We start from the raw sequence: 27,130 nt of genomic DNA, 5'->3' as shown, positions 1-27,130 counted from the left end.
GAGAGGCGGCCCGGCCGCCTGGCGGGCGGCTGCTCGGCGCATGTGGCGCGGTGGGGGTGGCCATGTTGCTTTCCGCCCGGAGAGGCCGGGTGGGTTAGACTCGCCGGTCGGTCGCCGAGGGGGGCGGCTCTTCGTGGCCGGCCGGCGAGCGCCCTCCCGGCCGCCGGGGAGCGGCGAAGGTCTCGTCTGACGGCAGGCAGGGAGCCTGCGGGGAGAGGGGCCTGGCGAGTGGGAGGCTTGCGGGGTCGCTTCCCGGAGGTGCGGATCTGTAAGGGAGGAGGTGCGCTGCCCGGCAGTTTGGCGGCTGAAGCGAGAAAACGGTGCGACGGGTAAGACTCGAGGCGTGTTGCAAACGAAATTGGCTTTTTCCGGTTATGTCACCTTCCCGGATCAAAAGGATGTCTCTACTCGAGCTTTTTCGTCGTTTTCAGGGTAATTAAGTACTTTTTTTTTTTCTTTTTCTAGGTACTAAGTTATGTTTGTGATATTATGCTCTATTTTATAAGCCTCGTCCCAGCCTGCACTTCCATGGAGAACTGAAGCAGCTGGAAGTGGGCCAAGTATAGTTGTTATTCTAATCCCGCATGCTTGTGTATCATGAGGAGTGGACAGCAGAAGACTGTGTATTAGGGTTTCAAGGAAATGAGAAAATTAAGGAGGGCTAGTTTATTGCTGCTGCTTGCCAACTGTGAGTAAGTAGCCAGTGCATACTTTGGAGAGGCTTTGTAATGGTTAGACAAAAAATATTTAAGTCTGAAAATCACTTTGCTGTGTTTAAATAAATATTAATTTTACCCTTTTGTGTAAGGGACATTGATTGTCCTCTTACGGTTTTCTTCCATGAACAAGAAAAAAAACCCACCTCACCTTTACTGACAAGGAAGAGATTGAAATCGGTCAGCATTCATAAATTGCATGACTATCAGTTCTGAACAAGAAGAATGTCAGTGGTTAAGGCAGTGAGCTGGACCACCAGCAGCACCATTTCCGTGTTCTCCAGCCACAGTGTTAAACACTTGTTTTCCCATCCAAAAGCTGATCTTTCTGAGCTGTAGCCCACATATCTGAAGATGAGAGCTTCCTGTCAGCTCAGTGTTTTGTGATGACCGTGGAGTTTAGCAGGGGTTGTGATACATAATCTGTAATACTGATGGCCATTGGAAATTGGAATTACTCTAAAGGCATGGGTGCTGGCATAAGCCTGTCTCTGCACCATTCTCTCCATTGTTCTTACATAAGCCTGAGGTTGTATGTTGAGCTAGATCTGGGGCCTAATTTAGACAAAAATAAACAATTGATTTTGCCGTGCCATTTGCCAGCAAGATTGGTTTCCCAGATCCAGTTCACCATGCAGTGACAAAACAGTTGTGCTGAGCCAGTAAAAGTGGACGATAGGGCAACACTTAAACAGTTTAAGTAAGGCTGTTGTTGGATGTTCTGCCGTAGTTGAAGTCTGCTCAGGAAAACAAATATCAGCTTTTCAAATTTATATAAATAACACAATTTTTGCTTATTGTTCTTTTAGGTGGCTCACACTTCTCCTACCAAAGCTTAAAGTTAGACTTTCATAGTGACTGAGGTCATAGATGCTTAATGTTGTAGAAATACTACGTGCTTTTCAATTAAACAATTTAATTGTATGTGTGGTTAGGGATTGGCTTACTTCTTGATCACAGGGAAGCCTTTCTGTTGCTGGCCTTCAAAATTTGGACCTGGGTTTGTAGAGTCATCATCTGCGATGCTTCCCTAGTATGAAAATGTGTCTCAGGAAATGCAAAACATGACTGACACTGTCTTTTTTTTTTTTAATGTAGGTTCCTACTAAAATCAGTGATGTGTCTACTACTTCCATGCTGTCAAATATAACATGCATTTTAAGTCTTGTTAAGAGGCCAGAAAAAATGTTTGAAACTGTAGGAATATTGAAACTTGAGTGTAGGGTACTGTAGAGAGTCCCATGGAAGTTGCTAAGAAAAGCAAGATTATTCTAAGTAAATATAGACCTGTTGCACAGAGGTTTACTTCCCTACTGCAGGAAAAACTTAAACCTCTGCAACATGGACAGGTTAAAACTCTTGGTTATTCTTGTGCTATCCAGATTGTTTCTCTTTCAAGACTGTTCTAGATTAATTTGTGAGAATATGCAGAAGTGTGTCCTGTTAGAGTGTGCTCACGTTTTAGCCTTTGAGGATTAAATGTGAGCAGATAACACTGTACAAAAGTCCACAAAGTCAACAACAAAACCAATAGTAAGGCTTTAGTAAACAGTAGTTTACCAAAGGTGACTTTAAAATGTAGCCACACAAAGCCTGTAACTTTTAGGTGCGTATAAATCGTGTGGAAGTAACTTACATGTGAGCATCTGATCCCTCATCATTTAAATTGGAAATGGGCATTGTGGTTCTTCTATTTATTTGTTGCTTCATGACAGTTACTGTTACACTTGCGCAAATGCAGTTCTTGTGAATTTAACTCTGCATTTTAAGATACATGGGTGAAACTTCACTTGCGTATAATGTGAAAAATGCTTGTTTAAACAGCTAATCATCAGTAGGTAGGACTCTAAACTTTCTTTAAATGAAACAGTATTATTTCAAAGGGTTACAAACATAGTGGTGTAGGGTCTTGAAATTCTGGAAAGTTCAAAACGGCTCCTAAAATTCAAGGTAGGCTGAAAGGTATTTCTTTTGTGTTACTGACAGGCAGTTAACATGTAAATTCAGTGCAGGCCATGTTCAACTTTGGACTTAACTCTTATTACTAGGTATTTCTGTCGTAATATAGTCAGTGACCTGCTATGGTTGAAATGAGTATAGTATTCAGCTGTAGTATTGTGTACACAGTTGCTTGCTCTTTGCATTTTTCTGAAATGATACATGATAAATGTATCTTGCATGCTGTTTAGTAATTGAGAATGTCCATCATAAACTTTTGAATTGTAAATTACATTTCTGACTGAATACAAAGCTTCCTCAGAGAGGAGGAGGATGTTGGACAACTTGTAAATTTTTGAGATAAACATTTTTCTGAAAGCAATTTTAAAAAATTACATTTCACACTGTAAAAAATCTCAAGCTTATTTCGAGGTAGTGCATTAAAATAGCATATGAGACTGAGTTGTGTTTTATTTACTGATACTACCCACAGGTGTGGAGGTATGTGGGAAATTTTGATGAGAAATTGTGACCCTTCTGGCAGCTTTGTAAAGATCAGTGTGAATTTTGAGGGGATAGAGGGGAGAATCAAATGAGGGATGCTGGTAGAGAGCCTGCATTGTGAAAGAGAAATGAAGGGTTTAGAAGTGAATTAATGTGACTTTTTCCTCAAATTTGTCTTTCACTTGAAATATTCTAAAGTCAAGGTTAGGTATAAGTTTAGAGACTATTATAACATAGAAACTTAAAGCAGTCACTCATTTCTTAAAATCCTAAAACCTATTCCTCTTTAAAATGTTCATGTTATGAAGGTACTAAGTGTGTGATCCACACATCTAAGTGTGCTGTGTAATACAAGTGTTCCGTTAGCTGCCTGAAAGTGGCAGTTGTCCTTGATTCTTACATAGTGAATGTAAGGCAGAAAAAATTTAACTGTTTAAAAGACTTTTTTTCCTAAGTGTGCAAAGCAGTTGTTTAAACAAATAAACTTTTAAATTGTGGTCAGTTTTTCTCATGTTCAGTGCTGTTTATCAAAGTAGCTCGTGTACATCACATGCTTCACAATAATCAGGCATACCAGTAGTATGTCCAGTACTTTATCTTTTTGGTTGAAGACTGACTTCTTGAGCATCCGTACATTATACAACTTTTTTTTTTAATTCTCTTCTGAAGATTGAATGTGTCTCAATTTTTCAGCTGGTGTAAAATACTATGTTTGGCTGTATGAGTGGCTCAGTATACCTGCAGTAATTTGCAGTGCTTTTGTGTTTATTGTGTAGAAGTGTGCGGGGAGATCAGAGATGTTTTGTTCCTCCAGTCATCTGAACTGTTCTCCTCAGCAGTTTTGGGAAGTTTTTGTTTTCTTGTCAGAATGCCTTAGAACTAACAATGTTAGATGTGGAAAGTCATCGTATCCCATGGGTAGGTTTCATGTTCCAGTAGCGAAGGAGGCAGCAGAATGCAGACTGGGGTGAGAAGTGCTAGTGCAAGGGCAGCCTGCTTAGGCAGCTAGAAAAAAACCCACAAAGATAGTGCAGTATTTTGATATACCTTGTAACTTGTTTGCTAATTGTAGTCATAAGGTTGCAAGTTAAATGTTGAAAATCTGAAGGGTACTTTCAAGTAACCCATTTTTCAAAAGTCAAAAGGGCTGTAAATATTCTTTGCATCTTTTAAAACCTGAGATTCTATTTCCTAAAAGAACAGTGTGCCTGTCTGACCCTGGAGGAAGTGTGTGACTCTTCTACTTCAGTCTTTTGTTCCTGTACATGTTTTGCATTTCTATTCTAATTTGGTGGGATGTCACTCAGTTAAAATTATGTCCCATGTTTGTGTTCTAATAGTGAATACCTTTCTAAAAATCTGTGGTGTTCTAAGTAATAATGCATGCAGTGAGGATAGCTGCTCTGCATTAGGCCTTGTTATGTCATGCCTAGAAAATTTTTCTGTCCTGGTGTCTGGAAAGCTATTTAACACTGTTTAATTGGTAACAGGTGGCTCTTGGTACTTCTCTTCCAGTTGATATTACCCATACTATGTATGATTTTTACCTCTGTATATTCATTCCTCAGAGTTGCATATCAGATCATCACTTGGTTTGTTTTCTTACAGCACATAATACTTGCTTGTGGGTGGGCTCAAATCCTTTTTTTGTCCAGAATATTTTTAAATAAATAGCTCTTGATTTTTGTGCCTTGTGAATTGCTACCCTAACTGTAGTGTAGTAGCAGTTATCTGCAAGAAGCATAAGGACCAGCAGATAGTTGACATGCTTTTTCCTTAGACATCTGATAACTGGGACATGCAGTTTTCTCATTTTGTTGGAAACCCTAGAAAAGAAGGTAGAAACTCTCAAAAATGAACTTATTTTGGTTTAATGCAAGAAAACTTTGGAAGCCTCTTCCACTAATTAATTCTTTTTACTTTCACCAAAAAAGCACGACAGTGCTACATTACATCCTTTTGGGACGTAAATGTTGTGTTCTCTCAACTGGAGTTCCTAAACAACTTCTGTAGACAATTAGAGGACATGGATGTGGCCTGGGCAGCACCTGACAGCACTCTGTGAAACCTAGTCAAGCTAGTTGTTCTCTTCAATAGTCAAACCTGATTAAGCAGTTTTTACTGTAAGTGGTATTTGTTTCCTGTCCTGGTGACATACACACCTTCCTTTGATATGTTGGTCATTATGTGCTGTGGAGAAAGAATAAATAACGCTAATTAAATCTGCAAGTGTCAGAATCCAAGTAACGTGCAGATATGCACAGTCATTAAATGCTGAGTAGGCAATTGTTTTGTGGACTTCTGCAAGCTGATTCCTACATCAAAAAACACGTGTGTACTGAATAAATGTCACTTTTAATTATGTGCTGTCTTGTGTATGAGGAGTAGGATTGGCCATGTGAAGCTTTCCAGTTTATCTGGTAATACTACCCTTTTTTTATTACATCTATTTTAAAAGCAGCAAACCCAGTGGTGGCTTTGTTTAATAGTAGACACAAAGTCAATTTTAGGTTAAAGAATGCATTGGTTATGAGCAATAGTAAATTATTACAAAGGATTTTAAATTTAGTAGTCTAGAAACTGCTGGTGGAGACAGTCTAACTTTGCAATTGTTACACTATTAACTTAGCAAGATTTCAAGATGTGAATTGGTAAAATGTGGATGATATAACTTTAATTCATGTTGTATTTACAGGAACTTTTAAAACCTGCATGCTTGTGCTTTGGGGTAGAATTTCAGTAGCTGGAAAGAGGTTGGATACAAGAAATGGACTTTGAATGGCAATTAGTGAACTTACATACTTTGTATTTGACTAATAATGAAGAGTGCTTTGGTATACAAATACTTTAGCTTGGTGGTCAGAATAGTGAGATAAAGGTAAGATGAAAGGAAATGGGAGCTGATATGATTAACCAGCCAAAAATGAAAATGGCCTTTTTCTGTTTTCCCTGATGGCAGTGGGAAATAAAAGGCAGTGAAAAGAAGCTCCTTTAGGCTTCTGTCTGAGACCAGCCAGGAAACTGTTTTGTGGTAATAAGCTCTGCTTCCAACTTTACACCTTTTTCCAGGTTTATTCTGGTGTGTACAGCTGTACCCATCCTTGATGGGCAGCCTGGTACTGGGCGAAAAAAAAAAATCTGTCTGGGTTAGTTTTTGAGGGGAGTGGCATAACCCTGGGTCAAGATCATAGCTGGGCCTTGGAGGTGAGTTGTCATGTACTACTGTTTTGGGCAGGAGCTTGAAATAATGGTTAGTCTGAGTTTCATTAATGCTAGGTAGCTTTCAAAATATCTTAAGGGACTTGTTACTGTGGTGACTTAACTAAAATGTTTGTGCTGAGTCAGATGTCTTCCATTTGTCCAGAAATGGATTGTCACGTAGTTATGTGAAGGGTGGCCATTGGTATACTGGGCAGGTATTGAGACTCATTGCATTTTATTTTTCTGAATGGTCTGGAGGTGCTGCCTTAATCCTTCCTGATGTTGTCTTGTATTAGAAGTTATGAAATGGCATAGCCCTGCATGTGCTCAATAGTTTTGTATTGATTCTTCCAGTTTGTGTAGTTACAATACTTCTGGAAGACTGACCGGGGAGACTTTAGGATTAGCTCTCTGTATATTGAAAGCTATTTGCTGAGCAAATGTGAATGAGATACTCAAATGAAATTATTTTTGGAAGATACTCTGCATTTGTCAAGGGTGAGTCTATTGGATGTAAAAATCTTTAGTGTAATAGCATTTGTAAATCAATTGTAAATACTAGATGTCATAACTGCAGAGCATTGTGAATGAAAGCAAGTTTTATCACAAAACATAGTGCTTAGTTTAATTCCAAAATATCAGCAAGATTTTTCTTGTATGCTCATTGTATTTGCACATGTAATATTTCTAACTCTTCTAGTTAGAAGTCCCTGAAGGAGGGCAACACTTAAGTTGTAGTTGTCTGTACTTGGCTTTTTGTAGTATAATAGAAATGATAACTTGGAGGAGGAAATATTGAAATGCTTCTTTAATGTATTTTACAGCCTCTGTGCATTGACCATCTTAATTTGTTCTGTGGGGTTCTTGAATGTGACTAAAGGGAAAGGTGTGTATTTGATACCATCAACTTAAAAATAAATGGGGCTAACATTAGAAATTTTATTCTAGATAGAATTTGAAGTACTTAATAGGTTTTTTGAAGATCTGTTTAGCTTTCTATAGTATTACACTGAAGGAGATTTGACAGATTGTTCAACACTGCTTCTGTGGGTTTGTCAGTAATGTTCCACATTAGGGAATCTTCAGAAAGCATTTACTTCTATTAAGAGGCAGGAAACTGTACTAACTTCCCCTTGTACTGTGTAAATCAAAGCAGTAGCCTAGTTGTCACTGCCCCTTTGCATTTCAGTTCTTTTCCCTGTGAACGTGGGAGCATATGAAAGCATTCTTAAATGTGATGTAAATTAGCTTTAGAACTGAGGGGTGTTTTTTTTCTAGGTGAGCTGTTAAACTAAAGCATACTTAATTATTTTCAGGCATAAAGATGTAACTTCTCTGAAGTAAAACATAGCATCATGCTTGATAATGCTAAATATTTTGATAATGAAAAGAAAATCCCCATTAAGACGGATCTTTAGGTGTTATCAGAAGAGTTTGCCAGCTGGGACTTAACAGTTAAACAGTGTTTCTGTTACCACTTCAGATCCATTGCACTTTTCAGCAGCTTTAGTGATGATAAACTGAGTAACATGGAAGAGTGAAGTAAACTGTTCCATTAATTAGATTACTTACTGTTACTTAATCCACCCCTACATTGCTTTGTTCTCTGAAGACCACAAAGTTTAATTTAAGTACTACTTTTGTATTGCTGCATTAGGAATGTCTAGAGTCTTTGGGTCTGCTGTAGTTAGTATTTGTTTATATTACTGAAGTGCTTTTTCTTTCACAGGGTCAGTTGTACAGGCATTTTTGTGTTAGCTGTAGGGAATGAGCTATAGTCCTCGTTCCTTGTCTCTAATATTCTAGCATGGATTGCAGATTAGGGAGAGATGGTGGTAACTGGCGGGGACACTTGGCCTCACAATGAAGCTTTGTGTTGCCTGGTTTGAAGGAATGGCATTAGAATTTCAAACCTGACACAGTGGCTTCTAGAACTGAATGACAAGCTTGAGGGGGCTTGGATGCAAAGGGAATATATTATTTTACTACTGAATATATTATTTCACTGCTTTGTGTTAAGTATATTTGACATCTGTAGCACTGTCTCTAGAGATTTGAAAAAATAATACTTGGAATCGGTCTAATCTGTGGTAAATGTGTAATTACATTTATTTGAGTTTGAAACTTGAGAACGGGTATGTGTTTAAATTCTGCTGTTTGGTGCCTGAAGCTTTGTTAGTAGTAATGTTGCAAATAAGAAGATAACTACTTACTGGTTTGGTTTCTAGCTGCTTGTAATAGCTGATTTTGGACCTGAGAATTGTAGGCATGTGTCCTACTTGTAGTAACAGATTTTTCTAAATAAACAGGGCCTGTACATCTGTTTCCAATGATGCTTTGTCAGAAACTGATAAGTTTTCCGTCTGAAATTATTATTCTGGAAATTAGTTTTTTAGACATGCATATTCTAGAGAACATAGCATGTTTTGTATTTCTGAACTCTCGGAACTGTTTCAAAATAAGACAAGTATGTTAAGTAAACCATTCTGGAAACAAATGACATGGGAAGCAAATCACTGAACAGCAGAATGTGAATTCCTGCAGTTAGTATTTCTTGTAGGACCCGTTCAGAGGTTGAAGAATGAAGGGATGCAGCTTGTGCTTCCATGATGTGATTTGGGCCCCTAGTCCAAGATGAATTAGAGGAACTCTTAGCTTCAACCTTCTTAAAGTTACTTCAGAGAACTAAATTACTTCAATAAAAATTGAGAAGGAACGTATTAATAACTCCTTTCTTCAAACAGGAAACCACTCCCAACCCTCAGCCTTCAGAAGAGGAGAAAACCGAGCCAGCACCTAGTCAGGAGGTTGCCAGCCCTGAACAGTATATTAAGCATCCACTACAGAACAGGTAAACAGTACAGAAGCATGATTGTGACTTTACCAAAGGTGGAAGAATGCCTGTGGCTTTACAGCTCTCTTGTTTACCTGATGTTTTCTGGCAGCATTTTGAGAGTTCTCTTTTTTTTGAAGATTTTTGCAGTGAGGTTGCAGAGGAAATAGAATCTGATCCTGTTGTAATTTTGAGCCTTTTCATATAGGATTGTTACAGAAGCTGAAAATCTCTACAGATTTTCATAATGCAGCCAGGTAATTGGAAAGAGCATGTCTTTGCTTTTAGTTGGAGGCAAGCAGAGCTTTTGTTGCTTTTGTCTGGTGTATTTTAAGAGACACTGAGATGAAGTTGCTGCCAAGCGGAACTGGAAAACCTTCCATTCTGCCTTGTACTTTGGGCAATTAAGGTGCCAGTGGCAAAGACTTATTTCTTATCAGAGTCTTACTTCTTCATACCTTACCATTTTTTTTCCTCCTGTTTGGAACTGAAAGTAGTAGAAGCTGTGCTAATCAGCCAAAGAGCTTACTAGACTTGGTCATATGAGTGGTTGGTGTCTACAGTAATACTGTTTTCATTATGTGTAGGAAGCACAGCAGAAGAAACCCTGTAAAGTGCAAATGCACACATTTGTGCCAATGTCACTAAAAAAAAAACTGTAGGGCACTTAAATTTTCTTGTTTAACAAGAAAAACATGGAGCAGTAGTTAAAAGTATAGTTAAGAAAAGTTACTGAAAAATCAAAGCCCTCTTACTAAATTCTGTCTTCAGTGTGCAAAACCAGGTATGTCTTTAAAAGCTACTGCTCAGGTTTTTACTGAGCTATACAGACAATGAGGACTTTAACAAGAAGCTTTGTACTTGAAAACCTCAACTTGAACTACCTTTCTGCAGTACAGGTATTATAAGCTTATAGGTTGAATTCCTTTAAATGTGCACAAAAGTTACTCCAGCAGCATACTTGTACTTCAAAAAGAGCAGTTAGGAAGTCATTTTCTCCAAGTAAGCTGAAGAGCTGATGTGGAATGCTCAGTACTTGATGTTGGTAGGTAGATGCTGCCCCAAAGGAATCCTTTTACCAAGTGGCACCTTACTGTTTTTCTAAGTTTTGAGCAAGTGTGGAAGACCACTCTGCACTGTAGTGGTATGCTGTGTGCATCCTGCTTTCCCTTGTCTTTCTCTCAACTTCTTCTGTCCTTCCTCTTTTTCCTTTAAACTCTTTGATTAAATTGGTGCTGACACTCCTTTACAAGTGGTAGTGGGGCTATTACTAGAAAATAGTAAACTTCTAAAATGAGGTTTGAAATGTTGGGTAAGGTCTCAAAACAATAGATTGACACCTGGTGAGTTAGAGTACTCTGATGTGAGGAGATAAATCTACTCTAGTGCTAACCTGAGTGATTTCAACACTACTGAAACTATCAGAATTAAAAATAAGCCTGTTTGGTTAAATGCCTCATCAGGTATCCTGTTCCAGCATTTTAAATGATGCTTTTTAGATCCAGAAAGAACATTTTTGTGTGAAAGGTTCTATTTATATTATGTGTTGAGATTTTTACTCAGTGGAGATGATGAAGAAAATTGGATGGAAAATTTGTCATTTAGTCTTGTCTTTATATATGCAGATTTAAAAACTTGAAACAAAGTTGGTGGGGTTTTGTTTAAAATTGTTGCCGTTAGTAAGCTTAATGCAGCTTCCCTTTTAAAATTTATGCTCTCCTAGTATGTGAGTGCTTGGGGAACTTTCATGTCACGTATAGCTTTGGAGTGATATAATTAGCTTTTGTAACCTTTACAAGGAAATTACTGGAAAGGGAGCTGTGCTCCTAGTTTGAATAGTTGGTGGTGGTTTAGACTGTAATCAGTTATTTGCAGTAGGGGATTGCAGTTTAGCTGGGGCAGCAAGCAGAAACATCTGAGGCTTAGAGGTTAAGAGTCTTAGAAATGTTCCAAAACTATTTAAAATATTTACCTAAATGGGTTCATCAAGTCTGCCATGATTGTTGTGATGAGAACACAAATATTGTTGATCTGCAAAGAGTTATATTTGAGAACTAAGTTTCTCATGTAGCTTATTGATGAAAACTGACTTCCATGCTGATCTTAAGGCTTGCAATTAGTTTGGATATAACAATACAAATAATGAATTATATTTTTAATATACTTTAATTTCTATATGATATTATTTTACTTTGTTTTCCTTTAGATGGGCACTCTGGTTTTTTAAAAATGACAAGAGCAAAACTTGGCAAGCAAATCTTCGTCTTATCTCAAAGTTTGATACTGTTGAAGATTTTTGGGCGTAAGTAAAGATTCTTCAGTCTGTGTAATAATCCTGGCATATGTTGGAAAAGCTTATGCCAAAGTCAAAAAACCATAAAGTACTCTAACTGCAAATTTGGGGTGTAATATGAAAGGTTTGCAAAATTGAAGGCGAGGTCTAACCAATTCTTCAGAATGTAGTAGAATGTAACCTTTGAAGAAAATGTGATTGGAGAAGTTCTTCATACTTTAAATGCAATTTTTCTTGCTGTTAACACTGCAACACTGCTTATATTCATATGTACATGACATACATGTAGAAAACTGTATTTGTGCAGTAGCTATCTCATAGTAACATGAATTTGTAAATTCTTGTAGCCAACTGATTGTCACTTCCTTGGCCCCAAATTTTGCTAGCTGATTAAATTCTCAGACAGCTTCAAATGTGCAAGAGTGCCTGAATCTGGAGCATGGTACTTGGGAGATTGATGCAGATTAATGGCATCCCTGAAAGAAGTTTGTTAGAAGCTACAGAAGAAACTACCTTCATTGTAAATTGAAGGGCTGCAAAAGCAGTTAGACTGAAATAGCAATGACAAAGCCTTTGAAGGTAGGCCTGTGCTTTCTGAACACTTGCTTCAGTCAAATTCAGGTGGCTTACTTGGAAGATTTTGCCTGCCATAATGATGAAATACAGAGAAAATTCAAGTGGCATGAAAGTGAGGGTGAAAAAAAACCGCATTATGTATTTGATCTTTCTTAGTGTTTCATGCTACATTGAGTGGTAGGGTTCTTAAGGTTTTTGTTGCATAACTTCTTTTGGATGTGGTCAGTGAAGGAGAGATGGTGTCTTTAGTGGAATATTAAGATCCATCAGTGACCCATTAGCACTGACAGGGAAGAAATAAAGATACTGAAAATGTTGAACAAGTGTATATCAGTGCAGTTGTCAGAGGGAGGGGAATAGGATTCTGTGCTTGTAACCACCTTTCCCGTTCCTACTGTGGGGGTGACTAACGGTTTAGTGAACAGTAGTTGCAGTCTTGGGGTGTGTGATGGGTGGCTAAATTGTTTGAAGCTCACTATTAAAAGTTTTTTAAGGGTAAGTTTTTTGAGCTCCTATAACCAAGATAGTCTGTGTAATTAAAAGAAGTGCTTGATCTAGATGTCTGCAGTGAAGGTATAAAATAAGTCCCAAGCAATTGAGAAGTTATTCCTCCATTGTGGTCAGAGTGGGAAATAGGTGTGTTGTTCTAGGGAGAAAATATTGTTAAGGTAAACTTAAAGGAGGGAAGCTGGTAAATCTGTAACTGGCTTTGTAAACTCCTATGCCTGATTTCTAATTGTTAGAACATTGCAGTAATTCATTTCCTTTTTGGTGCTGGACCATGCCTGAATGTTAGTTGGTCTTGGACTGCAGGTTACTGTGATATGTGCAGGTCTTTTTCTGAAGTCTGACCTTAACAGTACAGGAAAAAAAAGCGTCTATCCTCTTGCTAGAGGAGGAGACAGTATGTACTGCTTTGATTTTTTTTTCTCTGAATTGCATAGTTGTAAATTAATTCAGAGTATATATTTTATATTTTGCTGTTTCAATCATCTGTTCTTGCCTTTTGAGTCGTTATTTCAATTTGAATTATCAGGCCTACAGCCTTCAGAGTATTGTATTAAATAGCAAAGTCGAATCTAAAACCTTTCTCTGCAGAGAGAGTAGCCTTATAAATATAAATGATTATCCTTATTCCATGTATGCATATGTACAGAATACACATGCACACAGAACTTGTTGTCATGAAAGTTGAGTGAGTTATATTTCTAATAACTTTGTTAGAAATAGGTTTAAAAGAAGCATTGGTATAGGAACCCAGCAAGTGTTCATAAACCAGTTTCCATTCTGCTGCTTTAAGCCCAGAACATTTTAAAGCTAATGCTTTTATACTGCTGAAAAAAACTTAAATAGGGTTGCTTCTGAAATAACTTTAATGCTTTTTCATTTTTGTATGTTGTTTGGTTATATGTCTTAAATTCTTCAAGAATTTTGTACCTTAAAATAATGCTTAGTTTTTAATCCTACTTTTTTCCCTCCAATAGTTTATACAACCATATCCAGCTCTCTAGTAATTTAATGCCTGGTTGTGACTACTCGCTCTTTAAGGTATGCTTGCTAACCTTTTTTTCTTCAGTTATGGATGTTGATGGATGGTTTCCTGACTAAGCAAGACACTGTCCTAATATTTCACTTCAGATATTTAGGAGCATAATTGGGAATGTTCTAAAGGTGTTAATTTTTTTAGGAAGTCCCAGACACATGCCCTTTGAAAATCAGGCTGTCACTAGTTCTGAAAATGCAAGTACTTGCTTTAACACCCTTCACAGACAGTGTTTTAATGTTACTATGTTTGTTTTTGTTCTATGTTTGAGATGTTTGTGCAAATAATTCTCAATTTTTATAATATGAAAGACTTTCCAGCTCTGTCACTTGGTGTGACATGAAATGAGTTAAAATGTCCAGGTTCTGTGGGAGGCTACAATGTTCTCTAGTATTCTTTATGAGCACTACTAGCCAGATGCACAGTGTTCTTACAATTATTTTTATACCACCGGTTAAATGCTGTATTACTTATGTATAAAATCGAAGATTGTACCCAACACTGACACTTAAAGGATGCTGAGGAAGTGTTCAAACTAGCAAAAAGGAAATGCTGATGAGAAAGTGTACATGAGATCCTGCCTTGGCTGGAGCGGAGATCAGAACTGGAGCTCTAAATTAAATTCTAACCTCTCTGAAGTACTTCTAACATACAGCTTCCTTTCTGGATTCAAATACCTAAATAATCCCCTAACTACTGGTGCCTGGTTTCTCCTTTGCTTATAAAACATAGCTACTGGCTGGGACTCCTCAGTAGACTGTGGATGTAGTTTGTAAACCCCAGCAGCCTGAGGTGGTGATGCTTGGGTTTGGGAAGGTAACGATATTTTAGGTGACTGAGAAACCTTACTAGTAAACTTTTAAGAAGCTGTACGCCCTTCAGAGGTTAGGATATCTATGGATCATGCTTGTATTTTTTGCATGAATCCTAAATTTGTGTTTTGTGTATCTATTCTGTGTTTGCCTATTACCAATCAGCAATAATTTAAGTATTTACATGCATGGAACAGGTACAGAATTGGCAACTGTTGCAGGCGTCTGAGCAATCTCTTGCTGTTGTCCTTCAATTGTGACCTCCTAAGAGTGCCTCTTAAAGGTGATGAAGTAGTTTGAGCTCTGCAGCTGCCAGTGAGGGTGTTAAATTTAACGTGAGCTGACACCACTCCATCTTGCATGTTGAACACTTAATTAGTTTTCAGCCAAAGTTCTGTAGTCTGACTCTTAATAGACAGGTTTTTTAACTGAATTTCTCTGTCTAGACAGTTACCTGGTTTTTTTAATGACTGACTTTTCTGAAGGGCTATGTAGCTGGTGGATATGGGAGTGGCAGCTGGCCACTTTCCTGGATCAGCGCATCCGGAGTAATTTAGTTCAGCGTAGGGCCATTGGTAAAGCATGAATCAGAATGCAACTTGCTTCTAAATGGTGTGTTGATTTTTGTGGCCCTGAAGATGGAAACCCTCTTATTCTCACCTTGTGTGTGCAGGAAGTCACTGAGATAGGCTGCCAAGGGTGTCTGTTTCAGTAAAGTAATCTTTATGCATAAGTGAAGCACTTGGCCAATGTTGCACTGAGTCAAGACTTAAAATAAGGAGTCCAGAATGTAGCTGCTAATTTTATCTCATTTCATACAGGGCAAAGTGGGTGGTTGACTTTGCCTCTTCCCACAGTTTTTTGTATGTAATGTTGTGTAGCCAAGACTTTGGCCTGGGCTGTGATTCTTCTGTAAAAATAAAAATTCATTAGAGAGAGTGCATTTGTTAAGCTGGTTTGGAACTTTGATATTGGTATGAGACACTATTTCTGGACAGGTATGTATCTTAAACTATACACTTTCTTCTTAAGTTGCTATTTCAGTTATCACTGGCCTCGTGGTTATTCTTTAGGAAAAATACAGATCAAGTCTTCACTGTGAGGGTGATGAGGCACTGAAACAGGTTGCACAGAGAGGTTGTGGAAGTGTTCCTGGTCTAGTGGGCAGGGGGGTTGGAACTAGATGATCTTTAAGGTCCCTTCCAACCCAAAATTTTCTATGATTCTGTGAAGTCTGATTTAACTTCTGACTGTCCTTTGCAGGATGGGATTGAACCCATGTGGGAAGATGAAAAAAACAAGCGAGGAGGACGATGGCTAATTACACTAAACAAACAGCAGAGACGAAGTGACCTTGATCGCTTCTGGCTAGAGACAGTAAGCACTATGGCCTTACAAGTTGCAAATGAAGAATCTTGCATTCGTATCTAGTATTTTAACTGGTTTGTTCTTTGTGTGCCACACTAGACTTCTAACTTCCTGGCAGCACAGTGTCCTGTAAGTTTTTCTTGACAGGCTGTATTTGAAACATTTTTCAATAGTGATGCTCAACATGGTTGGATTCTGTTGAATACCTTCTTATAATGGGCAGCAATAGAGATAATTCTACAGGACAGATTAACCTTTTCCTATGGAATGTACAGAATAGCTGTGAAGCTACTGGGAAAATAATACTTTGTCTTGAATGCAACTCCCAAATTTAAGTGCTTAAATGTAACAATTTGTTTTACAAATACTCTTACAAGTGACTAGTTTTCAGGTTTTGGTCTTGCTGAAACAAGGGAGTTTCAGATTTATTTTTGTTCTTTCTATACTTATTTCAGCACTAGGGTAGGCAAGTAATAGCAGTCTTTCCTGTATGTACACTATAAAAATACTTTTTTCCATTGCTTCTATCTCTTTGGAATAGATTTCTTTGGTATATATACTTCTAGAGATTATATGGGTTGCAGTAAACATGTTGTAGAAAAGGATACAATTGTACTGTCTAGCAACTGACTCAGAATAGCCTAAAACAGTCTAGTGTGATCTGGGGTTTAGGGGCATGGATTGCAGACAGTACAATGCAAAGCGATCTTGCCAAATCTCTCTGTGTGAGAGGCAAGAAGTATTGCACCCCTTTGAAAGCAAGAAACGGCTTTCAGGATCAAAGCAGAGGTGTCCAAAATACCAGAGCTATTAGGATCTTTCTAGTCACTGTAGTAGTGATTTGAAGAAAGGATTGTGAGTGTTATACTACTAGGCAATACGACCGCACAAGTAAATTAATGTCTTGCTGTGTGCATTTGGCTTTTCCACCTAAATGCCTGTTTGAGTCCTTCTGATTCTTAATAGCCATTATATATGGATTGGAAACATGTAGATAGTCTTTGCAGACTTAAGACTAGAGGGCTCAGCTTTTTGTTTAGCAGCAAGCAATGGTGTGGAGCCCGAATACCCAGGTGACTGGGATATGCTCTAAAACAACCCTGTCGCTTCTAATTCTAGTAATTATTTGTAACCAACTTTCTCCAATAAAAATCAAAGCCACTTCCTTTATCACTCCCATTTGAAACAAATTTTTATTGTAATCTAATGATCTTTGCTGTTAACTGTAAACTAAACTTCATTTGAGAAGACTTTTTTCCCCTCTTGTGCAGCATTCATGAAGTATGTACTTGACTGTAGTGTTTATTGAGCATGGTAGTCATCTTTGCTTGTGTATGTACTAAGCCTGTTCAATATTTTGAATGTTTGTGTGTGGTTTAAACTTAAACATTTGTGGCTTTCATTACTCAGTGAATGTGTGCAGCCTGCAATTGGGTGTAACACTTAAAGTATGTGTAGTTATACCTGATTTACTCAGTAGCACACTTTGTCCTTTTTATATTTCCTTAATGAAGTCAGCCCTTGCAGCTCTCGAGTACTGAAAGACCTGCTTTGTTCAAAAAATTGCAAATATTTTGAATTTCCAAATGTTGTAAGTGATTCTGGAAAATTAATGTAATGGCAGTGTATTTAACGTACTGTGCAAGTGAAGTAAACAAGTGTTCATTTGGAGATTAATATTTCAGTGTGCAGAAGAATTTTTAATTCAGCATGGACTAGATTAATCTGTCTTAACCACAAGAAGTTCTCAGTTCTGAATATCTGAAAATTGCTTGTTTTACAAGTTGCAAGTTGAAGACTTTAAATATCACTTTTACAGTTAGCATGTTGTACATGCTTAGGATGTCACCTAAGTCAAAGTGGTGTTCCTGAAGTATACCACCTTTGCCAATTCCCATCTTCATTAAAAATCTGCAGGGGAAGAATCTTGTGTTACTTGTATTGTTGCCCTTGCATTACACACTGTTCAGGATGACTGATTCCCACTTTACAGTCTGTGGGAACTCTGAAGCTTCTGAGTGTGTTGATAGGAAGTAATGCTTCATTAGATAGCACTTTTCAAGTTGCAGTCTGATTTGCCTCTGAATTGATATACTTCAGAATTGAAGTTGGACCTTACATAGCTGACATATTGCCCAAATAGTTCTTCACAGGTTCTTCCTAGATAATGAATGTGAACACTTAAAACTTCAGATTTGTCTACCTGTGTTAAATGTACTTTAGAAAGAAGAATAAATTCCTTTAATTCTTACCTGGTTTTGGATTGGGAGGATGGGGTGGGAGGCAACACCACATAAATGATCAACTGTGCTAGGACTTGCAGCTGTTGGGACAGGAGCAGAGATGGAAAACTCTGAGCTTAAGTTCACTTGTAACATTTGGAACTTCAAGAAGATACTGCAATAAACAGAAAATGATTGCTGTATGGCAAGTGGCTATAAGCAGTAAAATGTAGTATTCAGTCCTTTATGTACACTGAGTGTTTGCCTATGGAGCAGGATTCTGACTTTGAACTGCCACTTTTAATAGTTCATCTTTGTTTTGTAGCTGCTGTGCCTTATTGGGGAGTCGTTTGATGACTACAGTGATGATGTATGTGGTGCTGTTGTTAATGTTAGAACTAAGGGTGATAAAATAGCAATATGGACAACTGAATGTGAAAACAGGGATGCTGTTACGCATATAGGGTAAGTAATGTGATTGGTGTCTTGAATATATGAAGTGTAACAATGCATTTAAAGCCAGCTAACTTGATGGATAATGCACTTCAGGCAAATGTAGGCTGTGCAGAGCTGTATCCCTGGTTTAAGTAACTCAGTGCCAAATTATTTCTGTTATTGTGTAGTTTTTTGTGTGGGCTTAATGTTAGTTACTACTTTGTACTGCTGCACTACCTTTGCTGTAGTTTAGAAATTATGAAGAATTGAACACAAATCTTGGCAAAAGTTTTTTTATTTCACAATGAGGCATTGTAACTAACACCTGTAGATTGTGTAGATTCTCTTGCAACATGCCAGTTTGTAAAGGTGGGTAGTCAGTAACAGAGCATTGGTAAGATTTTTCTTAGGAAAGTGATGCTTACGAATAAGAGAGGAAGGGTGCTGTAAATTTTAAGCTCACAAGAATGTCCTTATATTTGAAAAAAGCTCGACAGTGATGTGCTGTGAAACTCTACAGATGTTTTCCTACCTCTCTGTCTCTAAGTACAAATCAAACAAAATAATGCTGAGTTTCATGGATTACTTATGTGCATGTTATAGTCTTCGTTCCAATCAGCAACAGTAGTCATCTCGGATGATCATGAGTCTGTACTATGGAAAATGCCTGTTGTGCTCTGCTATTTAGCAAGTATTGCTAAAGCTGGTGGATTCCTTATGCGGTAGTATTGATGCTTCAAAACTATTTGCTGTTAATTTCAGTCATTGTAGGCCTCTTCAGCTATGTAAACCAATGAAAATATTTATCTTCCCAGCTTAGCACATCTGTCTTGGGCCAAACTTTAACTGTCAACCATAGTAGCTTGCTCATGTTTTTCACTTATTGGGTGGCTCTCTTGACCCATTTGTCATCTGGGCCTTTAAGAATCTGGTGGGGTCTGCCTTATACTAACAATTTTATTATGCAATCATGTTCAGACTTGAAAGGTAAGTGTTTAATGATAAACAGAACTGTGGTATGCATCTTCTACTAGTAGAGAATAACCTTATATCAAACCTAGTAGGCATCAGAGAGCATTTTTAGAATGGTATTAACATTAATTAAGGAGCTAAGATGTAACTGTAAAAAAGCTAAGATTTTGCAAACTGACTGACACAATGACTAAGGTAAGTTACGCTGACTACCTGCTCTCATGTTGCCATAACTCCAAAGACAATATATCAAGCTTTTATTTAACAGTTGAAATTGGGGTAAGCTATGGTTCTGTAAACTGCTCCATTATGATTAGGGTAGGGTTAAAAAAAAGAAAATTTACGTAGTTTTGTTAATCTGCAGTTGAACAGGCTTGTTCTGTGGTGTAGTCAGAGCTTACAGCCTAGTGCCATTAGTGGCTTGCATCTCACTCTGCTAAGGAGCACTCTGTGTAAGGTGGGTACTGCTGCTGCTTTTTCTTAAGGCATAAGATCCAAGCTGACTTTTCTTAAAGCTGCTGTTGGGTAGCTGCCCCTGACCAGTACCATAATGAATTGAGGGGATGGGGGTCAGCTTTCCATCAGTAGTTAAAGAAAAGACAGCAAGTCTCTGCAACTGAGATGTGTGTGATGATAAAAACTGTTCCAGGGAATTGCTGTTTTGTTTGGTTCAGGTGACTTTATCATCTCAGTAGTTCTGGAATCATGGACCATGACTTCTTCATAGTTCTTTTGTTGCTATATGTGGGAATATAGCTTGCTGATACTAATGATATACTACATGAATGCAGTAGAATCCCTGTGTTATACATTTATGTAGGCCTGTTAATTATTTTTTTGCAAGAGCTTGTCCTATTTTGTATGGTAAGTCATTGTTCATACAGGACTATAAGCTGATTTTTAGATGCAATAAGCTAGAAAAATCCTGTTTCAAGTCCTTTATTCATACCTGAGAAATAGTTGCCTGTTTAGAAACAATTTTTCATGAAGGTGTCAGCAGATCTTAAAAGCAGCTGTCCTGTTACTAATTCCTTCCTAAGGGCTTTGCTTAAACTGTTATTCTGTTTCTTTTCTCCAGGAGAGTATACAAGGAAAGATTAGGACTTCCTCCAAAGATAGTGATTGGTTATCAGTCCCATGCAGACACAGCTACTAAGAGCGGCTCCACCACTAAAAATAGGTTTGTTGTTTAAGAAGACATCTTCTGAGTATTCTTTCATAGGAGACTGCGTCAAGCAATCGAGATTTGGGAGCTGAACCAAAGCCTCTTCAAAAGCAGAGTGGACTACATTTAAATTTGATTTCCATCTAAGTGTTGCTAAGATTTGTGAGAAGTCTCATTCGCCTTTGTCTTGTACTTCTGTGTTCATTTTTTTCTATTTTGGCTGAAGTAACCATTACCAATCAGAATTTTAGTACACTTCACCCCCCGAATCCATAAATGTTTTCCTGGCCCACTCTGTAATAGCTTGGTAGAAACATTACTATTACGAAAAAAAAATTGTTTATCCACAGTATTCTGAAAAGAAGTTGCATTTCTGTACCTGCAGGAAATTACTCTGTTTTACATTTGCATTGTATGCAGTAACATTGCTGGTTTGGAAAAGAGTATGGTGCATACAGTTTTCTAGCAATTTTTTTATACAGCATCATATTTGCTGTAACCTATGCTGATGGCTGCTAGATTAATTTATTTGTTTTCCCTATTTGATAACATTAGTGATATTTTGATTTCAGTTGTTTTCGCTCATGTAACATTTGGTGAAGAATCTGGGAATATGACAAAGGTGGAATAAACATTAATTTTGTGCATTCTTTGGTAATTTTTTGGTTTTTTTGTAACATCAAAGCTTTGCTACAAACTTATGCATTTCAGTCAAATCAGTGATCTGTTTGTGTGATTTCCTAAACATAATTGTGGATTTTTTTTAATGTAACACCATAATTTACATTCCTTACTAGAAATAGTATGTCTGTTTTTGTATCTTATGCTGTATTTTAACACTTTGTATTACTTAGGTTATTTTGCTTTGGTTAAAATGGCTCAAGTAGAAAAGCGGTCCCATTCATATTAAGACAGTGTACAAAACTGTAAATAAAATGTGTACAGTGAATTGTCTTTTAGACAACTAGATTTGTCCTTTTATTTCTCCATCTATACAGCAAGTATTTGTACCTCTTGTGACAAGGCAGTCTCTACTGTGGCTTCTATTGTAGTGTCCTCCGAGAAAGATAAAGTCTGGAGCTATAGTCTGTTGAAACTTTTAATAAATCTATTAGATAGCACCCTAAATCAAAGTGAAATTATATTGATGTGGCTACTGTTTTTTCTTAGTGGTTGGTCTAATTGATCATGGTTTGCATTGTTTCTCTTTTGACTTTGGTTTATACCAACCAAGAAATTCAAGGGTACATAAAAAGCCATCTAGTTTCAGGTAGGAACTACACTAAAAGCGCTTAAGTGAGTAATTCTACTTTAAGTATATAATTCCTGTATGAAGTACAAGTAAAGCGCACTAGCACGCGGCTACAAAATAAAAGTATACGAGGATCTAGATAGTCTGCTATTATGTATGTCTTATAATGAAATGAAGCTTTCATTGGCTTGGAAGTTGCTGTGGGAGCTGTAAGTTTGCTTGACTTGCAAGATTGGGGGAAAAATTTGAAGGCCATTGAGTTAACTTCTTGTTTTGAGCACCATGTGAGAGGCTTTTTCTTTCTACTCTTTAACTGGGGAGCATGCAGCAAAATCAATGCTTTATTACTGATTTCTTATTTTTTAGTGTGTGATGCACTTTAAGATCTTGCTGGGGCTATGTAGCCTTTCTTCAGTTAAACTTAAAGGCAGATGCTTATTGAGGTTTTGATCTTTGTGATAACTCCTTAATGCAAGTTTAGTCACTGTGGCAGTGATGCTTCAGTTGAATCAGGCTTTTAAATCTGCCTGATTAAGGCACTGAAGTGTTTCTATGTGCTAAGATAGACTTGAACACTTTCTTGCACATTTTATCAGAAATCTGTCTTAAATAGTGTATCAGACTATACCGAAAAGTACTACAGTAACTTCTGGATTGTTCTTATGTCTGTTTAATAGAAACACTTACAGTAGGCATCTATATCTAATGATACTATGCCTTCAGTATTGGTCATTAACCAGGATAGATGTTGGATGTGGAGAGAGCTATTAGGCTGTTTGTATGCTGGTTTCTGTGGATTCTGGTGTAACTGGTTGCCTGCCCTGATTCTGCAGGTGTGCAAAGCAAGTCTGGTTTGGTTAATAGAGAACCATTCATAGTAGAATATAGCAGTCCCTGCCTGTTTTCCAGCTTACTGCTTCAGCTAATCATCTTTGGAATTAAAGTAAACTTTTTTTGAACTAAATTTCTCTAAACTGTCTGTTCTCTATCATCAGCCTCAAGCTGCGTAGTGTTTATAAAGGCTTTGATATTTCTGAATAAACCAGTAATGCTTGTATGCATGGGAAGGTAAAGATGAATCAGTTTCCTGAGTGGTAACATTAGATTGTCTAGGTGTATGTAATTTAGGAGGACTGGGGGAAGGCTCACTAAAATGAATGTAATTCAGAAACATAGGTAGTGCTGCCCTTTTGTAAAGAGTGTTGAGATTAACCCGAGTGCTGTTTTGAGAAGTACATAGTATTGGTTTTGTTTAATTTCACTACAAGACTGACTGGAATATTGTTCAGGGTAGCAGCATTTTGTTCATCTAGAAAAGTGATTGATATTTTTTGATACGGTCTCAGGTTTTTGAGCCTGAGCCTATTTAAGCAGCCAACTGACTTGCACTGTAATATGAAACCTTCAAGTAGGTTGATTCGAGGCTCTTCACTGCTCAAATAAGAATTGCTATGTTTCTAGAAGACTTGAGTGAAAATTAAATGGCAGACTTGTTTTATCAAATATGGAACCTATGCCTTTACGTCATTGCTGGAAGAAGCAAGTGACCATGAACCTCGTTTTCTCCAACTTGCAAATCGCTTTGTGCTGCATACTAATGTTCTTCTGATTATAATGGTGTTGTTTCTGCTCTTATGGTATGGGCGAAAGCTGAGAACTCTCCATTCTGTGTATTAATAAAACAGCTACAGGCTCATAAGAGGAAAAAAAAGCAGTAAATGTTTAAATTTAAACATCTAGTTTTGGTATAAAATATTCGGTGTCTTTACTAAATGGGTAGCCATTGTCAATGCGTAATTTTAGTAAGCCTGAGAAGACTAAAGAAAAAAAGTTTGAAGCATCTATTCAGAAGTGGTTTTATATGATATAAAACCAGTAGAGCAAGGAAAGAAAGCAGAAACTTGCTGTGTTCAAAGAGGTGTAAGAATGTGCCAAAATATAGCCTGGGAAGAAGGGGTAACAGATGAGGAATATTTGTGCATTAACAGCTTCTGGGTGTACTGTAAGTCTTGGGCTGTGCAATGCTTTTCACTGTCACTTTCTCTTTGTCCTGCTGCACTGTCATTGTCTTGTGTTTCAGGCTGTCTCTAGCTCAGGAAACTTAATGTTACCCAAATTCTGGGAACTTGGAATAGTAGCTTTTAGCAAAGCTTGGACTGAGCTCAAAACTTCCATCCTACCTAATGGAATATTTCCCGACAGAAATGCTTGGAAAAAAATATTCTGGACTCCATGGGACCCTTACTAAAGCAAAAAAAATTGCACTTCAGCCTAGTGAAGTGACATGGATCTTCCCTTTGATATTTGTGACCTCCCTTGTTTCCAAGAAGCTTTACTTTTGAGTCTGGGCCTGATGGTTTTAAAACTAGATTTTAAGGACATCCTGCACTGAAGTACTAAACCAAATAGTTGAGCTTCATAGTTAAACCCATAGAGCTTTCGGACTGCCTAGCACTTAACTTTTAGATGACTTTGCCCTCTTAAGAGTCAATGGTTTCTGGAATTTTTTTTTTGTGAGTAGGTTTTAGTTAGGTGCTACAATAAAGTTTTTATGCAAAACTTGTGCCTTTTCATATTCGGCAAGAAACAAATGAAAATGACATCACCAGTAAGGAAGTAGTTTATACCTATTTCACTTTGAGACATTTCGTATCTGTCTATCCAAACTACACTTGGTGAGCAGGAGTGCAGAGTGTATTAGCAAGCAGCGTGGAACCAGTCCCAGTCCTGGCTATCGAATACACCTGCTGGACCTCTCCATCATCATTTCAAAGCTCCAGAAGCTGTTAAATCTTGAAGACTTTCCATTTTGATCTCTCTGCAGGACACTTGTCACTGTAGCTGCTTGAACAGACTTTCTGCCTTTTGGCTCTTAAAGTTTTGTACTCCACCAGGATTTGTTTTCAGGTGTCCAGCTCTGGCACTGCAGGAAAGCCTTTAATAAGCATGTAAATTCCTTCCCTGGTGATAAAAACCATGGTCATTTCTGCTCTGGCCTGGTGGCTGCCTGGCACTTTCCCAGAAGACTATGGGATGCCCTGCTAAGCCTTCCTATTTTGAAATAAAGCAAGTTCTGATGTCCAGAGCTAAATGTGAATTGTGGCTGAGCACAGGATGATTGTTACGCTTCCTAGCATTAACTTGTTATTTTGTGTGATGCCTTAAATGTGAAAACATCCTAGCTGAAGTCAGTCTGTTGATATCAGTTTGTGTGCTAACTGAACGTAACTCAGATCTTTTTATTCCCTGCTAGTACTGAGCCTGTGACAAGCTTAGCTGTGAATTTGTGGGGTTTATGACTGTCTGTACTTTTCCCATCTACATTTTTCTAAATCCTGATACTTTTTAAGCCTTATTAAAACATGTTTAATAAAGGGAAAAATTACTCTGAGTCTAGTCACTGCTTTTTTGGTCACTATGATACCATGGAGAATTCCAGGTGTTGCTAAACCCAGATAAAGACTGTGTGACTTCTTTGGTATAATAATCTGCTTATGGGATTTTTACTTTATCTCTTGCCATGTAAGTATGATAATAGTGAAAATGATACTTGAAAGTATGTGTGTGAATATATCATATATAAAGCAAAAATGACTCTTTTCTATTTTTTTCAAAGTAGAAAACTTGTTATTTCTAAAAGGTTTCTTTGGATGACTTTCTGTAATGAATTATTGGATTTTGCTTTACAAGAGGTAGTTTAGATCAATCTTTTTTCCTTATGTTGTGCCTATTAATGTTATCAAGGAATTGGAGCCAACCTCATAGGTAAGGTTTGGCACCCGTTGAAGTAAAGCTAGTTTTTGAGCCTTATCTTCCTCTGTGTACAGGGTAGTTATCCTAGTGCATCTTGCCCTGAGCCGTACAAATACGCAGAAAGTATAATGGGAAATTGGAAGGTACTATATTTCTGTAGCTTGAATGAAAATAAAGCTTCTGAGGAACTGAACGTCTCAGCTTCTTGACTCTGTATGGGATGGAGAGAAATGCAAATCAAAGATAAATGAGTAAGGTACCACTTTGAAATGCGTGTTCACTCTTCAGTTTAGAGTTTGTGTGTAGCTAGGGCTTCTGCAGCTCACCCATAGATCAGCTGTGTTCTAAACAAAACTGATGTCACATGATTCCAAAATACCGCTGACTGCTCTTCCCTTGTTTGCTATAGTTTCCCCAGTCAGAAAGAGTAGTCTAAATATGTTTGTCTAGTGGTACCAGCTAGCAGGAAATTGCAGGTGATCTCCAAACAGGACCTCATCTGTTGCAGTTGTGCCACCCCATTGGTGTTAAACAGCTGGAGACAGTACCTTGAATTTGCAGGAGGGGTTTTAGTCTGTCTGTGCTACCTATTGCGGGCTTTAAAGCCAGAAAGAAACTTATCTGTAGGTGTGTCATTGCACAGTTGTAGACTTAATACTGGAGATTTTTTGGATGCAAAAGTAGATGTTTGACTCGGCTGCAAACTGATTTCACTACATGGCCTGAGTTCATCTTGTGCTTTTGGAATGGGAGTGTTCCTGCGTGGTGAGGAAATGCTGACTACTGACTCCCAGAGGTGGAGATGCTGCTTCAAAGTTTCCCTGGACCTGGAAAATTCATCCTTGAGTTCATTTCCTAAAGGCAAGGGAGAAATATCTGCAGGTTGCCGTGTGGGGACATATGCCTTCCAGAGTAGTTGGGTAAAAAAATAAAAAGCTGAAAAAGTTTCTTAATTCATCAGTAGCAGTGTATCTTCTCTGTACAAACAAATGGGGGTGGGTAGGGGTGAGGTGGGGATAAAGGGCAGAACTGAGATTTGATTTTCTCAGGCTATGAGGGTTGTTCAAAGGTATTTTGGGGAGAAATGGTGAGATTCAAGCACCAACAGGTTTAGCTGAGAAGTAATGTAATTTTAAGGTCAATTCCCTTTGTTGCAAGGAATTGGTATTCCTTAACTATTGCAAAAGTAGCCCCAAATCCTCAATGTTTTCTAAAGCTTGTGAATGTGACTTTAGCTCATAGGGATCTGTCTCATTTTACCTTCATTAAACTGGATTTACCAATGATTTGGGGGTTTGTAATAGTGGTGCAGACGAGTCATAAGCTGCAAGAGCAGTGAACTGGTTTGGGAATGTACTGCAGAAGAAAAATCCTGTATGGATATAGATGACTTCTTAAGCAGCAGATGGTTCTTCCACATTTGTGTGAAATGTGAAAATGATGAAAAGGAAGAATGGGATTTTTCTAACAGTTTTGCTGCTTTTCCTTTGCTTCCTTGTAGATGGCAGTGCTGTTGAGACATGCCTCTGCAGTTGTGCAGTAGTGCG

The 27,130-nt window shown here is 37.9% G+C and overlaps 1 protein-coding gene across 5 annotated transcripts in view; it reads left to right on the top strand.

Moving 5' to 3' along the window:
• EIF4E (eukaryotic translation initiation factor 4E) overlaps positions 1-25,776 on the top strand; it is a 29,854-nt gene extending 4,078 nt beyond the window's left edge. For all 5 annotated transcript variants that reach the window (XM_010586176.1, XM_010586175.1, XM_010586174.1 and 2 more), the window contains 6 exons: positions 9,104-9,210; positions 11,399-11,494; positions 13,546-13,609; positions 15,680-15,793; positions 18,332-18,471; positions 20,492-25,776. In XM_010586176.1, coding sequence (XP_010584478.1) covers positions 9,104-9,210; positions 11,399-11,494; positions 13,546-13,609; positions 15,680-15,793; positions 18,332-18,471; positions 20,492-20,606 — 636 coding nt within the window. In that variant the 3' untranslated portion in view covers positions 20,607-25,776. The remainder of the gene's footprint in view (positions 1-9,103; positions 9,211-11,398; positions 11,495-13,545; positions 13,610-15,679; positions 15,794-18,331; positions 18,472-20,491) is intronic.
• The last annotated feature ends 1,354 nt before the right edge of the window (positions 25,777-27,130 follow it).

Source organism: Haliaeetus leucocephalus, unplaced genomic scaffold (genome assembly GCF_000737465.1).
Source record: "Haliaeetus leucocephalus isolate CR32 unplaced genomic scaffold, Haliaeetus_leucocephalus-4.0 Scaffold140, whole genome shotgun sequence".
Lineage (NCBI taxonomy): Eukaryota > Metazoa > Chordata > Aves > Accipitriformes > Accipitridae > Haliaeetus > Haliaeetus leucocephalus.
The sequence above is the reverse complement of the archived record's forward strand: the minus strand, read 5'-3'. Positions and strand labels throughout refer to the sequence as shown.